This window comes from Heteronotia binoei, chromosome 4, assembly GCF_032191835.1.
Source record: "Heteronotia binoei isolate CCM8104 ecotype False Entrance Well chromosome 4, APGP_CSIRO_Hbin_v1, whole genome shotgun sequence".
Taxonomy (NCBI): Eukaryota; Metazoa; Chordata; class Lepidosauria; order Squamata; family Gekkonidae; genus Heteronotia; species Heteronotia binoei.
In genome coordinates, this window is record NC_083226.1 from 18800340 (window position 1) to 18820871 (window position 20532).

The following is a 20532-nucleotide window of genomic DNA, read 5'->3' on the forward strand; positions in this document are numbered from 1 at the left end:
AGGTATTTCCCAACTCAGAGCTGGCAACCTTAGCTTCATTGCTGAGTGGAGCTATAAACCCCCTTTCCAGGTCCCTGTCACTTGTAGACTGATGTCTACCCATTTGTTCATTGAAACCAAATCTCCACAAGATACATCTTATTTCTTTGAAAGCTATACACTCTGTAAGTGATAAGGAACATACCTCCTCCTTGCACATGGGGTACCAAAGATCTAAGAGTTGTGTTAATCCTTTTCCTATCTGGAAAGTCTTTGGAACCTAATTAATTTTGTCTCTGCTAGATTAAAGCAGAGATTTCCTGCTTATTAGCATCCTTCCTGGCCACATTACATGCGTGACACATGCTCGTTTGCTTGCTTATTTGAACTCGGTGCGGGGAGAGAGGAGACTAAAATACGCCCCTTCCATTGACTCCATTTGTACTTGAAAGCCTTCACTGGGAGTCAGGAAGATGCTTTAGTAACTTTGTAGGAATCTATGCCTTTGGGTAACTTACAGGCTTACTATTTTCCACTGTTTCCTAGATCTCTCATGATAGGTGACCATTCCCCATGTAGACTTAATGAAGTGGGAGGGCAAGGTCATGCTCTCTTTCCATAATTGGTCCATGATGTGGGCTTTTTTTTGCAAGCCCAAGGTGCGAGCTTTTATTTGCAAGGCTTAGAACAGTGGTGTCAAACATATGGCCCGAAGGCCAGATCAGCCCCCTGGAGGGTTGTCAGGCCCGCAAGCAACTCACTGTCATTTGCTTCCCCCCCCCTCCTCTCTTTCTTGCTTCCTTCTGCACCGCCATTCACCTTTTCAAACCTGATTAATCACACAGGAGCTACAGAGCAGTTTTCTCCATTGGCTGACAAGCACATGAAGCAATTTATGTACAAAGGCTCACAAAGCTCAGCCATTTCATGTTTTCCTCTGGGTCTTAGGCTCAAAGCATTGACCATGAGATTTCTGTAATGAATGTCAATAAATCATAGTAGGTCTGCAACTTACAGATACACACCTGAACAACACCTGAACAGCATACTCAAGATTGTTACAGCACAGACATTGTCTCCAGCTTTTCATGCAATAATTCAGAGCAAGAGGTGTTAGTTATCAGGAACTGTTAAATAAAGTATTGTAAGAGTGATAATGTTTTAAGCATGTTTTCAATTGTGTTTGTCTGTGTCCTTTATAAAGTTTATACATCTGCTACCTCGCCCAGCCTAGCCAGACATGGTCTCATTTATGTCAGATCCAGCCCTCGTAACAAATGTGTTCAACACCCCTGGCTTAGAATACCTGGTTGCTCTGTTTGTTTATTAAATTTATAGCCTGTTCTCCCCAGAGAAACAGGCTCAGAGCAGGTAACATCATTTGTAAAAACCATTAAATATTTGACACATAATCACAATAAATACCATAAACGACAATAAAATGCATAATAAATAGATACATCCCCCTATACCACTAAAAGATGGTGTAAAATCTCAGGGTATAGCTGTCTGATGAGAAGGAAGAGAGGAGGAGAGAGAGAGGGAGAAAGGGAGGAGGCCAGTCCAAGATGGAAACCGTCAAGATAGAGCCGGTTGCTGTCCTCAACCTTACGGCCAGCAGAATAACTGTTCCACAGGGCCTCAACCTCTACCTGAAGAGTGTTCCACCAGGTTGGGGCCAGGGCTGAAAAGGCCCTGGTGCTGGTTGAGGGCAGCCAGATGCTCTTTGGGCCAGGGACCAGCGCTTTGCAAAGTTATGATGGATCGATTTTGGTTCCTGAATGTGCTATTATATATCTAAAATAATGGTGGATTTTGAAAGTACATGGTTGTTTTTTAAGGTGCTTATTGTAAGCCGGTTGTTGTTCAAATGTTTTGAAATTAGCCCCGCCCCCCGCCGAAATCCCCTTCCAAATTTACACTACCTAATCCTTTCATCCATCTGTCAGAGCTGTTAGGCCAGAGGGCAGGGCGGTCAATTGAAGGCGGAGCCAGAGCCAGTAGTAGGTGGAGCCAGTTACATCTTGTTTTCTCCCCATCGACCTCCATTGTAATACTGCAGAAGACAAGTGTGTGTGTGTAAGCATTTGGGAAATAGTTCTCCAGTTGTTCTAACAGAGGGCACTTAGGGCACAAGAGTTGTAAAGCACACAACTGAAGTGATAGTAGGGACTGAGGTGGTTCACATTTATCAACGAGCGCTGTCACACAGCAGGTGACCAGGAAGGGCCTCCTGCTGGCTGCCACGACTCTGGTAAGGGTCTGTATGGGAGGGCCCAGAGCACCCACCCAACCCCTGTATCTTCCCTGTCAGCAAATACCTTTTAACTTTGACCAGGGGTTGAATTCTAGCAGGAGCTCCTTTGAATATTAGGCCATACCCCCTAATGTAGCCAATCCTCCAAGAGCTTACAAAAAAAGAGCCTTGTAAGCTCTTGGAGGATTGGCTACATCAGGGGTGCGTGGCCTAATATGCAAAGGAGCTCCTGCTAGAATTCCACCCCTGTCTTTGAATAAAGACACGTGAGGACCCAGGCAGTAGATGCTTGTTATAAGTGCTCTAGAACAACAATTGGGTAGTTTAGTGCACAGTGGATATAGAAATAGTAAAGATCAGTGTAAATAAATAAAAGCCCTTATGCATCCAACTAGACGTTCTCTTCCTAATTCCAAATATACTTGCCCCTCCTTGGTGAGGGAACCTTCTGGTTGTCTTCTCTCCAGACTGCAACCTTTCCAGAGAGAACCACCTCTCTCCATCTGTAGCCATTCCAGAGGGAACAACCCTATCTGTGGCTTGGCCTATTTATGCTTTCCTCCCAGGTCCCACAGCCCCGGGCCAGTTTTCCCTCCAAAACTGCTTTCACCCAATCACAGAAGAAGAAGAAATTGGATTTATATCCCACCCTGATACTCTGAATCTCAGAGTTTCAAAGCGGTCACAATCTCCTTAACTTTCCCCTAACCCCCCACAACAGACACCCTGTGAGGTAGGTGGGGCTGAGAGAGCTCTTACAGCAGCTGCCCTTTCAAGGACAACTCCTACGAGAGCCAAGGCCATTCCAACAGGTGCATGTGGAGGAGTGGGAAATAATACCCAGTTCTCCCAGATAAGAGTCCGCTCACTTAGCCACTAAACCAAACTGGATCCTGGGAGATGTAGGTCCTCTGGCTACTCCTAACAGGCTTCCCTGGAGCCTGTAGGCTGCACTAGGCCTAGGATGATGACAAGCTCTATGATCCTGCCACGAGTATTTGGATGGGAGACCTCAAAGGAATACCAGGATCCTGATGCAGAAGCAGGCATGAACACCTCTGAACATCTCTCATCTTGAAAACTCCACGGGGTCACCGTAAGTCTGCTATGACTTCATGGCACTTTCCACCACCAGCAGCTATAGCTGTAATGAGTTGACAGACAATGTGTCACTCTGCCGTTTAAGGCATTGGGAGAAAATCCAAGGAACCAGAAACAATCTGGGCAGAACAGTAGGGAAGGAAAAACAATTATTTTCCATAAAAGTGATATGATTTTTGAAATCACCCTGTTTGAAATAAGGCTTCATTTCCTACTAATTAAATATTTTAGAAGATTTGGCGCTCATATTGCAACAAGGCTTCATTTCCTCATAATTAAATATTCGAGAAGATTTGGCAATCATGTCTGTACAGGGAATAGGTGACAGATCTTGTTTATCTCCTTAGTGATGAGACACCACCAATTTTTTTTCTTTTTTCTTTTTCTTTTCTTTGATGTGGCAAGAAGGCACACAATAACCAGATGTCCCTACAATTGGATTTCACCCTAGGAACATGATAGTTTAAGAAGTTATATGTAATTTTTCTTAAAAAAAAAATAAGATGAGGTTATACCAGGACCCTTCTAATCTACTAGTGCAAAAATCATATTATGGAACTAGTATGTTAGCAAAGGCCGAATTAACCTGCCTTCTTGAGGGACCTGGATCACAAAGCCAGTTATCCCAAAATTATCATCTCTGCTATAGACTTCCTTCTGCATGCAAAAAGGTGAAGCTGGTAGGTTATTTATTTATTTATGTCTCGCTTTTGCATTGTTCTCATTTCCTCCGTTCTATCCTCACAACGATCCTGTGAGGTAGGTTAGGCTCGCCCAGTGAACTTCCACAAGGATTCAAACTTGGATGGGCGCCTGCTACCACACTTTAACCGCTACAGCATGTTGTCTCTCTGTGGTTCTTAGGATTATGTAGCACATCCAAAGCAACTTCTAGTAGCAAAGCCAAAGCTTCTAATTGCCTATTTTGGTATATGCAATTGTATAATTTACGATTTTCAGTTGTATATAGGGTTGCCAGCTCTGGATGTGTGGCGCCTGCAGAGAGTGGAATTTGGGGAGGGGAGGGACTTCAGAGTGCTATAATGCCATAGAATTCACCTTCCAAAGTGGCCATTGTTATTTTCCAGGTGAACCGATCTCTGTCACCTGGAGATCACTTAAAATCCCAGGAGATCTCCAGCCACCACCAGGAGGTTGGAAACCTTACTTGTGTGACATTCCTGCCCAGTGTTTTAATTGTTGTTTCCTATAGTTTATGTTTATTAGCTCTATTTTTAATTGTTTTATTGATATGGGGGCTTTTTGTTGGTTTTAATGGCTTTAAAGTGTGATCTTTATTATGTATATTTTAATTTGCTAGCTACCTTGGTGGCCCTCATGAAGGCAGAAAGGCAGGATATAAGTTTTGTAAAATAAGTGTGCGTTTGCAATAAAAATGGCCAACGCCATGCTGGGAATTATTAGGAAGGGAATTGAAAACAAAACAGCCAGTATCATAATGCCCCTGTATAAATCGATGGTGTGGTCTCATTTGGAGTACTGTGTGCAATTCTGGTCACCGCACCTCAAAAAGGATATTATAGCATTGGAGAAAGTCCAGAAAAGGGCAACTAGAATGATTAAAGGGCTGGAACACTTTCCCTATGAAGAAAGGTTGAAACGCTTGGGACTCTTTAGCTTGGAGAAACGTCGACTGCGGGCTGATATGATAGAGGTTTACAAGATAATGCATGGAATGGAGAAAGTAGGGAAAGAAGTACTTTTCTCCCTTTCTCACAATACAAGAACTTGTGGGCATTTGATGAAATTGCTGAGCAGACAGGTTAAAACGGATAAAAGGAAGTACTTCTTCACCCAAAGGGTGATTAACATGTGGAATTCACTGCCACAGGAGATGGCAGTGAATAATTTTTTTTTGCCACTGAGTGTTGGACTGGATGGGCCATTGGCCTGATCTAACATGGCTTCTCTTATGTTCTTAAGATGAATTGAGTACTGTTTCTCACAGATGTTTGTGCCCAACTCAGAACATCACAACAAGAGGCTGTGCATGCGTGGGCAGGATTTGGTTATCAGAGGTGTTAAATAAACAAAATATTGCAAGAGTGCTAATGTTTTAAGCATGTTTTATTTTAAGGGTTTTTTTAAAAAAATATTTGTGTTTGTCTGTGTCCTTTATAAAGTTTATATCTCTACTACTCGGCACCAGTGTTCCTTCTAAACTGAGTTAGCATGAGCTAGCTCACAGATCTTTAGCCTCCAGCTCACACGTTTTTGTCTTAGCTCAGGAAGGATGACCCCAGAGCGCATTAATTTATGCAGCATCTCATAACTTTAATGCCAGTAGCTCACAAAGTAGAATTTTTATCTTATCTATGTCAGATCTGGCCCTCATAAAAAATGAGTTTGACAGACCTGCTATGACAATTGAAAATATAGAAAATGCATTAAAAAAAATCAATTGTCCAACAGTAATATTAGTTCATCAGAACTTAACTACAGACCAAAAGGATTTTGTACATAAAATGCTTTTCGGTTTGATGTGCCTTCTTAAGAACATAAGAACATAAGAGAAGCCATGTTGGATCAGGCCAATGGCCCATCCAGTCCAACACTCTGTGTCACACAGTGGCCCCCCCCCCCAAAATGTTATATATATACACACACTGTGGCTAATAGCCATTGATGGACCTCTGCTCCATATTTTTATCTAAACCCCTCTTGAAGGTGGCCATGCTTGTGGCCGCCACCACCTCCTGTGGCAGTGAATTCCACATGTTAATCACCCTTTGGGTGAAGAAGTACTTCCTTTTATCCATTTTAACCTGTCTGCTCAGCAATTTCATCGAATGCCCATGAGTTCTTGCATTGTGAGAAAGGGAGAAAAGTACCTCTTTCTCTACTTTCTCAATCCCATGCATTATCTTGTAAACCTCTATCATGTCACCCCGCAGTCGACGTTTCTCCAAGCGAAAGAGTCCCAAGCGTTTCAACCTTTCTTCATAGGGAAAGTGTTCCAGCCCTTTAATCATTCTAGTTGCCCTTTAATCATCCTACTTGCCCTTTTCTCCAATGCTATAATATCCTTTTTGAGGTGCGGCGACCAGAACTGCACACAGTACTCCAAATGAGACCGCACCATCGATTTATACAGGGGCATTCTTCAGTGGCCTATAGTCATAGTCAAAGAGCACACACTCGAAAGCCTTTTAAACACATAAAAATATAAACATCTGTAAAAGGGGAGGCAAGTTTATAATATTCCCTTAAAATAAAGAGAAAAGTCATCACTAAACAATTATAAAAAATGAAGAATTTTTTTTGAAAGAGTAATAATTACTTGTCTTTCCTCCCAAGTGCTTTCCATGTGCCAAAACAATGCTGGGAGGAATTATTTCCCCATTTTTACTGTTCCTCATGGAGTACTCTGTGTAGCAAAAACAGGGAGTAGCAAAAACAGGGAGAAGACTCCTTCAGTGCTGTTTTGGCGGGAAAATCAGTTGGAGGAAAGGTGGGAGCTTTCCCCTCCTGGGGGAGGCGTTCCAAGCCCCTTCAGGCTCTCTCTTATTTTTAAAAAGCCATTTAGGACCCAACTCTTTAAAAAACCAAACATGTCATTTGGCTAGGATTGCCAGCTCTGGGTTGGTAAATTCCTGGAGATTTGGGGGGGTAGATCCTGAGAGGTACGGTTGGGGGAGGGGAGGGACTTTAATGAGGTATAATGCCAAAGAGTCCACCTTCCGAAGCAGCCATTTTCTCCAGGTGAACTGATCTTTGTTACCAGAATATCAGTTTGGATGCCAGGGGATCTCCAGCCACCGCTTGGAGGTTGGCAACCCTGCATTTGATCTAATGGGCATGCTGGGGATGGGAATTTGATAATGCAAAAGCAGAATCTGGATTGACTCACAAGGAGATATTGAAAAAGTGCCAGAGATGTTAGGTACAGACATTCTGGGACATTTGTGGGATAACGCCGGCTAGCTATTAAGAACCACAACCCTAAAAGGGCCTGACTGAAAATTCCATTTCCTTCCCAGCTGTTAATGTTTTACTTTCTCTACTCTGATGTCACCGCTTGACTAGCTGTGCAGTTACCATAGAATCCTGAATCTCTAAATTTAGTCCTTCTTTTGGCAGAGTTAAGACATGGGTCATAATTTTTCCCCTTGCTTTATGGCTTAATACCAAAGGGAAGTTTAAGTCCAGTGGCACCTTTAAGATCAGCAAAGCTTTATTCTAGGTATAAGCTTTTGTGTGCACGTGAAAACTTATACCCAAATTAAAACGTTGATTGTCTTAAAGGTACCGCTGGACTGAATCCTTATTCTGCTGCTTCAGACCAACACGGCTACCCACCTGGATCCATCTTAGTACATTGTGGGATACGGTAACTGCTTTCCAATGTACCGATCTTATTTCCAGGCTGCACCACGACTGGCTTTTTATGTGTGTGCAGCCTGACAGTTCAGTCTTTCACATGATCGTCTGAAAAGCGAATTTCCAGTGGTGGCAGATCAGAGCCCGGAGACGGTTGCAGACTCTGGCTCAGTTCAGACATCACATGAAACCAGGATTTTAGTTTAGTTTAGTTTAGTTTATTTACGATTTATATCCCGCCCTTCCCACTGAAGTGGCTCAGGGCAGCCCCCAGCACATAAAATCTAACATAAAAGTATTAAATTTAAACATTTTACACAGTTAAAACATTAAAAAACATAACAGCAGTCTATTAAAACTACACTCAGTTTCCAATACCGGTTAGTTATAAGCCAGCCGGAAGAGGGCTGTCTTACAGGCCCTGCGGAACTGGGCAAGGTCCCGCAGAGCCCTCACCTCCTCCGGCAGCTGGTTCCACCAGGAAGGGGCCATTACAGAGAAAGCCCTGTCCCTGGTAGATTTCAGGCGGGCTTCCTTTGGCCCGGGGACAACGAGCAGATTTTGAGTTCCCGATCTCAGTATTCTCTGGGGAACATGTGGGGAGAGACGGTCCCTCAGGTAGGCAGGTCCTAGGCCATATAGGGCTTTAAAGGTAATGACCAGCACCTTGTACCGAACTCGGTATATTATTGGCAGCCAGTGCAGAACCCGGAGCCCCGGCCGAATGTGCTCCCATCTTGGGAGCCCCAATAACAACCGGGCGGCGGCATTCTGCACTAACTGCAACTTCCGGGTTCGGCACAAGGGCAGCCCCACGTAGAGGGCATTGCATGTATTTTGACTAGGATGTATTTTAACTAGAGTGACTTAGTGAAGACAGGCTTCTGCTTGCCACTAGTCACTCGGGCCGTAGTGGCTTTTAATGTGGCTTTTGTTGCTTTCTCTCTGGCGTGTGGAAGGTGTCACCAATGAATATGATTGGGATGAACCTGGGCTGCTTTCACACAGAGATGGAGGCAGATCTGGCCCTAGACTGTCTGGCACCCCCCCCCCCCCAAACACACTGATAACGTCACCAGGTCACATGGCGGCACCCAATTTGGCACCCTCAGAAGGCTGGCGCCCTAGGCAATTGCCTAGTTTGCCTAGTGGCAGGGCCAGCCCTGGATGGAGGTCACAAATAGGATATAAAACCAACTCTTCCTCTTTCCTCTTCTTCTTCCTCTTCTCCTCCAGATAGGACCAGGAGATCTTCCATAATTACAATTGATAATCCTGACTACATAGATCAACCCCCCTGGAGAAAATGGCTGCTTTGGAGGGTGAACTCTATGGCATTATATCCCACTGAGGTCCCTCCCCTCCTCAAGCCCTACCGTCCCCAGGCTGCACCCCCACGTCTCATGATCATGATCCTGTGTGGCAGTGAGGAATGGGACTTAGGGGAAGGGAATTGGAGCATGTGCTGGCATTGTCCAGGCAAGTGGATGTCACTTCCAATGAAACCCAGAAGTGATATCACAGATGCAACAGGATTTTCAAAAAAAACCCCTCACAAACTAGTGCTTGTAAATCCTAGAGCATCCCAGAGAGGGAAGGCAGTGTGGTATAGCCCGATCTCATCAGAATTTGGAAGCTAAGCAGGGTGAGGACTTTGAAGGGAGACCACTAAGGAAGGCCGTGCAGGGGAAGGCAATGGCAGCCCACCTCTACCTCTCACCTGTCCTGAAAGCCCCTGGCTGGAGTTAAGTAGCTTGCAACTTGATGGGTCATATGTACGTATATAGAGTGTCACTTTGGGGTTTTACTGGAAGTGTTGTCACAGTGTGCCAGTATGATGTTGTATTCTGATTGCTTCCAGGGGTTGCTGAGTGAAACCTGGCTACCCTACTTCAGGCAGAGGTTCCACCCAGAGACTCTGCCTAAAATCAGGACACTGTTTCCCCTGTTTTAAATAAGCCATGGTTTTGCATGAGGTCCAAATGGAACCTGTGTGCGTAGTATTTGCCATGCAGTAGTTACTGAACAGTAATTCCAAAATGGAGCCTTGGCACTTGAGTCAAAACAAGATTTCCTCTTTGCTGACAGAGCAACTTCGAGCTTTCTTATCTGGAAACCAACCTGGCTCTGTTCTGCTTCAGTACAGCATCTCCCATGGTAGGCGAAAGCGAGCATTGGAACTCATCGGGGTCTTTTGACATAAACACAGGTGCGGCAGCTCCCGTCGTGCTGACAGAAGGGGAAAAACTTGCTTCGGCGAAGCTGCGTCACAAAAACACAGGGAACCCATATGGGCAGGAGCGAGGAGGGAGATTTTGCAGCCTCTTTTCAGAGAACCACACTTTATTAGAACTTACTGAAGAAGCAAAATAAAAGAGGGTGGCTGTTTGCCGTGTTGAAAGGCGCTGCTGTGAATGCAGGTGGTGAAAAATAGCATTTTGCAGAAGAGCGATCCCATCCCTGCTCCTCCCCCCGCTCCAAACTTGTGTTGTGGGTCTCCGTGTGTGCGTGCACACACGCACACATTTCAGTCTTTGACAGAGTATAAATGCATGCGGTGGTGCTTCAAAGTGCCGCCAAGTTGACTTACAGCAACTCTGTAGTGTTCACAAGGCAGGAAATGTTCAGAGGTGTTCTGCCGCTGCCCATCTGCATAGTGACCTTGGACTTCCTTGGTGGTCTCCCATCCGAATACTAACCAGGGCCAACCCTACTTAGCTTCTGAGATCCGACAAGACAAGAACTCATATAGCAGTCTCCTCCTGCCCCCCCCCCCCAATCTCCAGGTAGTGTGAGAGGAAAGAGAAACACTACATGAGCCAGTGCGGTGTAGCAGTTAGAGTATTAGACTAGGATCTAGGACAGGGGTGGCAAAACTTTCTTCATGCAAGAGCCACATAGAATAAAAACCAGATGTTTGAGGGAAGGAAGGAAAATAGATTTTGGAGGATAGTGAGGTGGAAAGAAAGCAACTATAACTTTAAATGTGTTCTCCAAACCGCTGGCTGTCTTGGTTGGGAGAAGTGATTTAAAGAGAGAAATGCCTTCTCCAAGTCAGCTGATGGGGCGGTGGAGGCTTCAAGAGCCACACAATATGTGCGAAAGAGCCACATGTGGCTCCTGAGCCGCATATTGGCTACACCTGATCTAGGAGATCTAGCTTTGAACCTCTACCCCAGGGGTGGCTAACGGTAGTTCTCCACATGTTCTTTGCCTACAACTCCCATCAGCCCCAGCCAGCATGGCCAATGGCTGGGGTTGATGGGAGTTGTAGGCAAAAGGCAAAAAACATCTCGAGAGCTGTGGAAGAAGGTGGTTGACCCTGGGCCAATCATTCTCTTACAGGCTACCTCGCGGGAGTATTTCTGACCTCCAAGTTTGGGGCTGGCACTCTCCTGGAACAACAGCTGATCTCCAAATTACAAAGGTTGCTTATTTATTTATTAATTAAAAACATTTCTCCCACTTCTGGAGAAAATGGCCGCTTTGGAAGGTGGACTGTATGGCAGGGGTGGCCAACGGTAGCTCTCCAGATGTTTTTTTTGCCTACAGCTCCCATCAGCCCCAGCCAGCATGGCTGATGACTGGGACTGATGGGAGTTGTAGGCAAAAAACATCTGGAGAGCTACCATTGGCCACCCCTGCTGTATGGTATAATACCCTACTGATGTCCCTTCCCTCCCTCAATCCCGCCCTCCGCAGGCTCCAGTCTCAAATTTCCAAGTAATTCTGAACCTGAAACCAGGAACCCTTTTCCTCTGAGGATAAAAATGGAGGAAGGGTGGGGGATGCTGTATGACACTTGGAGTCCCCATTGGGAGGGAGAGAGTGGACTATGAATAATAAAATAAATATTTGCCTACAGAGCCTCCCCCTTCAAACTCTTGAATTCAGGTAAGTGTAGCTTTTGTCCTGGCAAAGTATTGCTTCTAGGGATGGAAGGGACTGGACCACCTCTCAGGGGAGGGACGGTGGCTCAGTGGTAGAGCATCTGCTTGGTAGGCAGAAGGTCCCAAGGAGAGCGCTGGAGCGCTCGTGTGCATCAGCGCTTCCCCCCCGAGGGCGAACAAAGAGGAATCCGGCTTCTGGGTCACCTTCCTGTGCAGAGGCACCCGGCAGCCGCACAGACCGGATGCGAGCGGCATGCGGGTGAGCATGGGGAGGCTCTGGGGTGGCTCATTTTGGGCCGTCCCGATTTGGGACGCCTCCAAGCCGCCCCGGAATGCCCGTCTGTTATCAGCCCTGGTGTCTGCCCTCTTCTAGGTACCAGGCAAAGGCTGTTTGCCATCTTTATTATTCTAGTAGATTTTTAAAAAATGGTGTGTGTTCATATCTCTCACCTCCCTAGCTGTGTGTTTGTTCTGATGATACCATTGTGTTACGCAGGTTTTACGTTACTCTCTTGGGGATTTTGCTCCAATTACATTTGAATTGTTGTAATTCTGGTTTTGTTATTACTGTAAGTCACTTGACAATAACAGTAGAACCGTCAATCCTCAGCATCTTTAGGTGGTAGACCATGTGAGAGTAGACCACCTGACCTTCATAGACTCAGTAGAAGGCGTTCTCAGGTATTCGTGTAGCTGAGCACTCCTTTTGTACTAAGAACTGTGGTAGAATGTTGTACACCGCACTGAGCCTAGTTAAGGTGGAGAGCAGTTTAGGAATCCAATAAGTAAATAAATAGCTGATCTCCAGATGACAGAGATCCAGGGCTTTTTTTGAGCAGGAATTCAGTACCAACTGGCTTGGCCTCAGGGGGTGTGGCCTAATATTCAAATGAGTTCCTGCTGGGCTTTTTCTACAAAAGAAAGCCCTGCAGAGATTGGTTCCACTGGAGAAAATGGCTGCTTTGGTTGGTGGACTCCATGGCATCACACCCCACTGAGATCCTTCCCCTCACAAACCCCACAATCTCCCTGCTCCACCCACACATCTCCAGGAATTTCTCAGCCTGAAGATGGCAACCTTAGTAGTTCAGAAAGGTTGTCAGTGGTTGTTTTTTTAAAAACGTTGTTGAATACAAGTGTTGAGAGCCAGTTTAGTGTACTGGTTAAGAGCAGCAGACTCTAATCGGGAGAATTGGGGTTTGATTCCCCACGCCTCTTCCACATGCAGCCATTCCACAGGGGCAGTCACAGATCTTTCAGAACTCTCTCAGCCCCACCTATCTCACAGGCAATACTCCTCCTAAGCTGTGGAGTCTTGTGAGCAAAAATTCTACTTCGGGAGCTACAGGCATTAAAGTTGCGAACTGCTGCATCAATTAGTTTGCTCTAGGGCCATTTTTCCTGAGCTAAGACAAAAAACGTGTGAGCCAGAAACTAAAAAGCTGTGAGCTAGCTCACACTAACTTGGCTTAGAGAGAATACTGCTCACATGGTGTCTGTTGCGGGGAGAGAAAGAGAAGGCAGTTGTAAACCATGCTGAGATTCCTTTGGGTAGTGAAAAGTGTGGTATAAAAATCTCCTCCTCATTTTATATTTAAAGAGATACAGCTTCATGCTTGGGGTCAAATGCATGTTTGGAGAATGATGAAAATATGATACCAAAGACCAGCCTATCATGCAGTACAGTAATCCCAGTGCAGTAAAACCCATTTCTATAGATGCCAGCAAGAACTTATTAATGCCAAAGGTACCTTGAGCATCTTTAAAGCTGCAGCAAATCACTGGAAGGGGAGCTGCTTAGTTATCAGAGCCAGCTGGGTATTTTTTTTTTTTCAAATTTGAAAGTCAAAGTCCAAGCCAAGCTACAAGCAAGGCTGTGCATGCTCCGTGTTAAACAACAGTAATAACAACCTGCAGTTGAAAGTTTGGTTTGGGAGGGAGCGGGATTCTGTATCCAGTATCATGTTCTAGCTTTTCACAAGAATCATCACATCAGAGATGTGAAGGGCCAGATAAAAAGTAGGACAACTGGGTGGGGAGGGAATGTTTTCACCTTCGCTGTGCAAGAAGCAAGCAGTGGTGAACCACCTCTGAACATTTCTTGCATCGAAAACCCAGTGGTGTCAAACATACAGCCTGAGGGCCGGAACCAGCCCACCCAAGGCTCTTATTCAGCCCACGAGCGACTGATGGAAAGGAGGGAAGTCTACAAAGGAGGCTACTTGGGGTGGGAGGAGCAGGCGAGTGGGCACACACAGTCAGGAGTGTGAGGTCAAAGCCGTCAAGAAATAGAAAGGAAATTGCTAGAGGGCAGGACTCGGAGCCTGAGGTAAAACTGTATGTTTGGGGGAACAGCAGTGTAGGTGGAGAAAGAGGAGGCATGGTGTTTCTTTTCTCCCACCTCCAGCGACCGCAGCTCAGTAAGGACTGGTGAAGCCACCCCATGATGGGGTGGAGCTGAGTGGCAGGCGCCGCCGCCACACCAAACTGTGAGGGGATTGGCGAGAATGGGTGCACAGAGCGGCAGTTTGAAGAAGAAGATTATCTTGGATTTATATCCTGCCCCCCACTCCGAGTCTCAGAGCAGCTCACAATCTACTTTTATCTTCCTCCCCCACAACAGACACCCTGAGGCAGGTAAGGCTGAGAGAGCTCTCCCTTTCAAGGACAACTCTGCGAGAGCTATGGCTGACCCAAGGCCATTCCAGCAGCTACAAGTGGAGGAGTGGGGAATCAAGCCCAGTTCTCCCAGATAAGAGTCTGCACACTGAACCACTACACCAAACTGGCTGATGAAGGGATGAGGCTGGCCGGGGAGAGAGTGGATGAGGAAGGCCGGCACATGGATTGAAAGACAATTGGACTGTCTTGTGCATGCCACTCTGAGGGGAAAGATGTCCTGGCCTCAGCAGTGAGTAGAGGAGCAAAGGGGGAAAGGGTCACTGCTGTTGTCGTCGCATGTCTGAAAAGCTACGGAATTGGGAGGCAGCTATGGAATTGAGGCGCGTGGGGCATGGCGATCTCCCTTCTCCCCCATACCTGTTCCTAGCCCATTAAGGAAAAGGGGTTGCAGGAGGACCAGAAGCACCCCTTGGAGGTTTCAGAAACAGCTTCTCCATCAGGCCATTCCCTCAGCCCTGTGGCTTCTATGGGAAATGCAGGAAGGATGAGAACTGGGGGCAGGTGGATCTGGAAGAGCCAGGTTCAGCCCCCTGCCCCCGAGCCCAGAAGGTGTCAGCCTGGGCTACCTCACAGGGTGGAGATGGAGCTGTGGAAGAGAGAGTCCAGCGTATCTCCTTGAGATCTTCAGAGGTAGGACAGGGGAGGAGAACAAGCAAAGAGTGAGAGATGGATTGTAGCCATCTGTATGTTGAAAATCTGTCTTATTTACTTGCAAGGAAGAAGACTTATCTCCTAAAAGTGCTATATATGCAAAAAGTATCTAATGCATATGGAAATGTAAGATCTCTCCCCCCTTGTTTATCTCATCTCTTGGGGAAACCTAGTCTTGCAAATGATTAAATAGATCTATTTGGATTTTTGTGGATTCCCCAGTAAATCAGTTGCTTTGACTTCTGGGAATAATTTGTTTTTGTTTGTATATTGAATAATAATAATTATCATATGGCATTGTGTGTAATATGGCCAGAAGATCCTAAGACTGTCTGGCAGCCAGAAGTTCTGGCTCGTTTAACATTATGCGCCACTAGGTGGCGAGCTAGACTTGTTTTTAATAGAAGAGAAGTTTCAGAGGTGGATTCTCATTGCCTGCCTCTGTGTCATGCCCCCAGTATTCCTTGGAAATCGTCCATCCAAATACTAGCCAGGGCCAACCCTGCTTAGTTTCTGATATCTCAGAGGTGGCCAACGGTAGCTCTCCAGATGTTGGCCATGCTGACTGGGGCTGATGGGAGTTGTAGGCAAAAAACATCTGGAGAGCTACCATTGGCCACCCTTGCGATATCTGATGGTATCAAGCTACCTGGGCTTTCCAGCTCCAGGGTGTTTTGAGTTTTTAAAAACAATATCGTTAATTGGGTTTGCCCGGGTCCTTTAAAAAGCTTATATCTCTGGTACCCGGCATTACATTTTATGGCACATATGGTCCAGCCTGACAAAGTGACATTTATTTCAGATTCGGCCCTTGTAACAAATGAGTTTGACACCTCTGCTATTTTCCATTACGTTGTATGAAGACAAGCCTGGAGGCATCAGGATTTTTTGTTTCTGATGTTGTTGTTATCCAAAAGCTCTGTAGATGAGGATTTCTATTCTATTATAACATACAGGCAAGACGTGGTATGTATTGTTTTTAATATTAAATCCCTGTCAACCTGCGCATTCATTTTTGACCCCTGGTGAAGACTTGTCAAAAGGTTTGTCCTTTTTTTTTTTTTACTAACCTATCATAACTAAAGGTTTATGTCATGTATCACATATGTATATATTTATAGAAAGTTTTGTTTCATAAATATTGTAAGTAATTTTCTTTCTTTTGGGGGGGGGTTGACTGTTTGGTTTTTATACCCATGTACTCTGGCTTTTTTAAAAAAATTGGAGATATGCACGCTCTTATATTTGTTTTCCTGCAACTTTTCATCTTTAGGTTCTGTCTTTTGTTGTGGTTATTCCCTTCTTTTTGGTTTGGGAGGAAAGTTGTTGGTTGAGGCCAGAGCAGGTACAGGCTGTATGGAAGAGGAAGGAGGAAAAGAACGATAGCGGGGTTTAAGGCAAGAAATCTTGCTTGTGGTATAATTATTGTATGCATGTAATGAAACAGCATGCTGCTCCCCTAATAGCTATTTGATTTAGTTTGGTCCTTTTGGGTGGAGCTCTCATTTCACTTTCCACTTTTGTATGTTAGCTGAAGTTGTTGGTTGGTTGTTGAAGTTGTCTCCTTGCAAATAAACTGCTGATGCGTTGAGCCAGCTTGTCTCTGCTGAGTGGACCTGAGAACGGGTGCTTGAGGGATTAGTCTAACCTGGGAACCCACAGCCAAAGGGGGACATTACATTCCTTATAGTGTCATTTGCAGTCCTTTGCATATTAGGCCACACCCCCTGATGTAGCCAATCCTCCTGGAAATTCCAGTAGGCCTTGTACTAAGAGCCCTGTAAGCTCTTGGAGGATTGGCTACATCAGGGGTGTGTGGCCCAGGGATGGAATTCTAGCAGGAGTTCCTTTGCATATTAGGCCACGCCCCCTGATGTAGCCAGTCCTCCTGGAGCTTCCAGTAGGCCTTGTACTAAGAGCCCTGTAAGCTTTTGGAGGATTGGCTACATCAGGGGTGTGTGGCCTGATATGCAAAGGAGTTCCTGCTACAAAAAAAGCCCTGGTTGGAATGCTCTGCATGGGAAGCAATGTCACATCTGGATCAAGCAACCCAGATGGTCAGGAGACTGCGAAGCCCAGGAGGTATTCTGCATGCAAGGAGCAGGCAGGTGTGGTTGCAATGAATGGCTTTGTTCGTCACGGGAATCCTCTGATGTTGCCGTTCCTCTGTACAAGGTAAAATCATCTATTAACTCCATAACAGCTACAGTCCATTCAGAGAGCTGGAAGCAGCGTCTGTGAGCTGGGAATGGGAGCAGATTAAAAAAAAGTGCTGGAAGCCGATCATGCATGAAACTTGGGGGGGGGGGTTAGAAATAACTTTGTGCTTGCACGCCGTCCCCCTTTGTACTTCGACAGTGTTGTTAACGTATCCACAAGCAACATCGATCTTCATTAAATCAAAGATGTGCTATTCAGAGAAGGAAATCCTTATTCCACCCACCCCCTGTTAACTTTCTTTCTTCTTGCTCTCCTCTCTTTCTTTCTGAAGTCTTAAATCGGCACCGCAAAAGCCGGTTTTTAAATCCCGCTCCTGCCCCTGCATTTTTCCAACCCAATTAGGCCATTACCAGGGCTAAATGAGGCATAGAGCCTCCAAAAGTCACACCGTCGTCCCGGAGATGGAGCGTGTGTTGCTGCGGACTTGGCAGGGAGGTAAGCTGGTTGATACTCACTGAAGGGTGACCCTCAAGTGTTTGTGCATTCCAGGCTGTGCAGAAAGATCACCTTCACAGAGAGAAAGCCTTAAAAGATCCCCCTTTTTTTGCAATTAAAAAAACCTTAATTTTAGATGTTTGCCTCCAGGACACCACATGAGCATTGGCATCTGTCTACGAGTGTCCCAAACACTGTTCAGCTTTCCTTTGATAATAAAAGGTCATTAGTCCTGGACTGAAACATTGATTGGTCCAGGGTACAGATAGCATTATTTGAATCATGAAGGGGCAGGCTTTCAGACTCGTATTACCACCCTTTTAGATTTGTTGAATTGCCGCATGTGGGTTGGTGGGAAGCATGTGTTTCCGAATAGGGTTGCCAGCTCTGAGTAGAGAGATTTCTGGAGATTTGGAGGGTGGAGCCTGTGGAGGGTCCTCAAAGGATGTAGTGCCATAGACTCCACCTTCCAAAGCAGCCATTTTGTTCCAGGGGAACTGATTTCTGTAGCCTCTAGAGAGCAGATGCAATTCCAGGAGATCTCCAGCCACCACCTGCAGATTGGCAACCCCAAGTCCAAGCAAATAGGTGACTGTTTGTCGGGCTGCTTGTGAAAACACTACTCTAGAACAAATGACTCCAGTACCACTTAGCTACCTCAAGCTCAACAGCGGTGTTTTTCCAGGCTTTGGTCAGTTTTGTCCTGTGGTTGCAGAAGACATTTGCATGGTTGATGTCAATAGTGGCTGTTGGCTGAAGATCAGCGAGTAGTGGAGGTGGCTTGCCATTACCTTCCTCTGTCTTCCTCCGGTCTTCCTTGGTGGTTTCCCATCCAAGTTCTGTCCATGTCCCGTCATACTTACCTTCGAGGTTCTGGCAAACTCAGACTAAGATGAGTTACTTGAGCTGGCGGGAAGTGAAGAAGAAGGGTACAAAGTTACTGACCATAGATGTACATGATCACAGAGATAGTGATTAAGGTGGAATATTTTTGGAAAATTTCTCTAATATGCAGTATTTCTTTTCCCCTAATATTTTTTGCCTGGGATGGAACAAAGGATTTGAGTGAAAAACTATGCTGAATTTGTGGAGACCAAGACAGCAGAGATGGGCTTGTATGAGAGAGAATGATCACTTTTGTAAAACCCTTTGTGGGCAAGACAGCATGGAAATCTAAAAACCAATAATCTCTGAGATTACTTCCCAATTTCTCATTTTAGGAGATCTTAAAGATGGACTCCGCCTAATGCATTGGAAGTTCTGAAGATGCAAGAAGCAGCTGGACTAGTGAATTGCAATGGATAAGACAGCTGAAGAGACGCAAGCTCTAGGGCTGCTGTCCCGTGGTTTACCCTGTTCTGGACATGCTCACCATATCCCAAGTATGCAGTATTCAGAAGAGCGAAAGTTCGTTGGAGATTATCTGGCCTAATCATTTCCACATACTCCTGTTTTGACATTTGCGTCGTGTGATCCCCCTCGTGAACCAGAGGAACGATGACTTTATATCGCTTCTGTTTCCTCCTCTTTGCGTTCACTTGGAATACCTCCGCCTATGGCCCCAATCAAAGGGCACAGAAGAAAGGAGACATTATTCTCGGAGGGCTGTTCCCCATTCATTTCGGAGTGGCTGCAAAACACCAAGATCTGAAATCTCGGCCCGAATCTGTCGAGTGTATAAGGTAAGCCTGAGTGAGCGTGTGCGAGGTACACGTTCTCCTGCCGGAAAGCCTCGTACATTTATCATGACCAAATGGGAATTAACTTCCTGTGTTGCTAAGCAGGCTATAGGACTCTCCAGATGTGGCTGAAGGGGCTTGTTTCTCTAATGGTGACATGCAATTTAGACGTACCTTTCCATCATGCTGCCAGTCAGTGTTCCCTGTAAGCTGAGTTAGTGTGAGCTAGCTCACAGTTTTTTAACCTCAAACTCAATACATTTTTGTTTTAGCTCAGGAAAAATGGCCCCAGAGTCAGGTTGTCCGTGTTGAAAAATGCCTGGGGACATTGGGGGTGGATCCAGGAGAGGGTTGGGGTTTAGGGTGGAGAGGGACCTCAGCATGGTGTAATGCCGTAGAGTCCAGCCTTCAAAACAGCTTTTTTTTCTCCTGGGGAGCTGATCTCTGTCAGCTGGAGATCAGTTGTAAAAGCAGGAGATCCCCAGGCCCCACCTGGAGGCTGGCAACTTTACCCCGGGCAAACTAATTTATTCAGTAGCTCACAAAGTAGAATCTTTGTTCACTAGACTCAGCAGTTTAGAGGGAGCATTGCTGCCAATATATGAAATTTCTTCAACTGGGTCATACCACTGGGCCAGTTTAACTTAGTCCTTTTTGTTGTAACTGACAGTAGCTCCTGAACATTTCTTGCAAAAATGAATTCTCGTCCACTTGCAGTCTTACGTGGATGATTCACTAGCTGAGAAAGGGGACCTAGAGTTTGTATCTATGATAGCGGTAGAAACTAATGAGCGTTTCCTCTTTTTCTGTGTAATCGATTCGGATCTGAAAAGAAAATTTCTGGATCCTTATCTGAATAAGAAGCCCATTCGCTCTTCTAACTATCATTTAATGACTCTGTTAGTGGACCTGAATTTTGATATAGACAACAAAGAAGAGATTGGATTTATACCCTGCCAGGGGTGGAATTCTAGCAGGAGCTCCTTTGCATATTAGACAACACACCCCTGATGTAGACAATCCTCCAGAAGCTTATGAAAAAGCGCCTTGTAAGCTCTTGGAGTATTGGCTGTATCAGAGGTATGTGGCCTAAGGAGCTCCTGCTAGAATTCCACCCCTGTCCCCCACCCTTCACTCAGAGTGGCTTACAATCTCCTTTCCCTTTCCTGCAACAGACACCCTGTGAGGTAGATTGAGCTAGCTCTTTGGAAAGCTGCTTTTGAGAGAACAGCTCTGAAAGAACTTGTGACTGACTCAAGGTCACACCAGCAGGTGCATGTGGAGGAATGGGTAATCA

At 45.6% G+C, this 20532-nt stretch overlaps 1 protein-coding gene across 1 annotated transcript in view; it reads left to right on the forward strand.

Moving 5' to 3' along the window:
- CASR (calcium sensing receptor) overlaps positions 1-20532 on the forward strand; it is an 81922-nt gene that overhangs the window by 16178 nt on the left and 45212 nt on the right. The window contains exon 2 of the mRNA XM_060236860.1: positions 18777-19238. Within this exon, the coding sequence (XP_060092843.1) occupies positions 19054-19238 (185 nt within the window). The 5' untranslated portion in view covers positions 18777-19053. The remainder of the gene's footprint in view (positions 1-18776; positions 19239-20532) is intronic.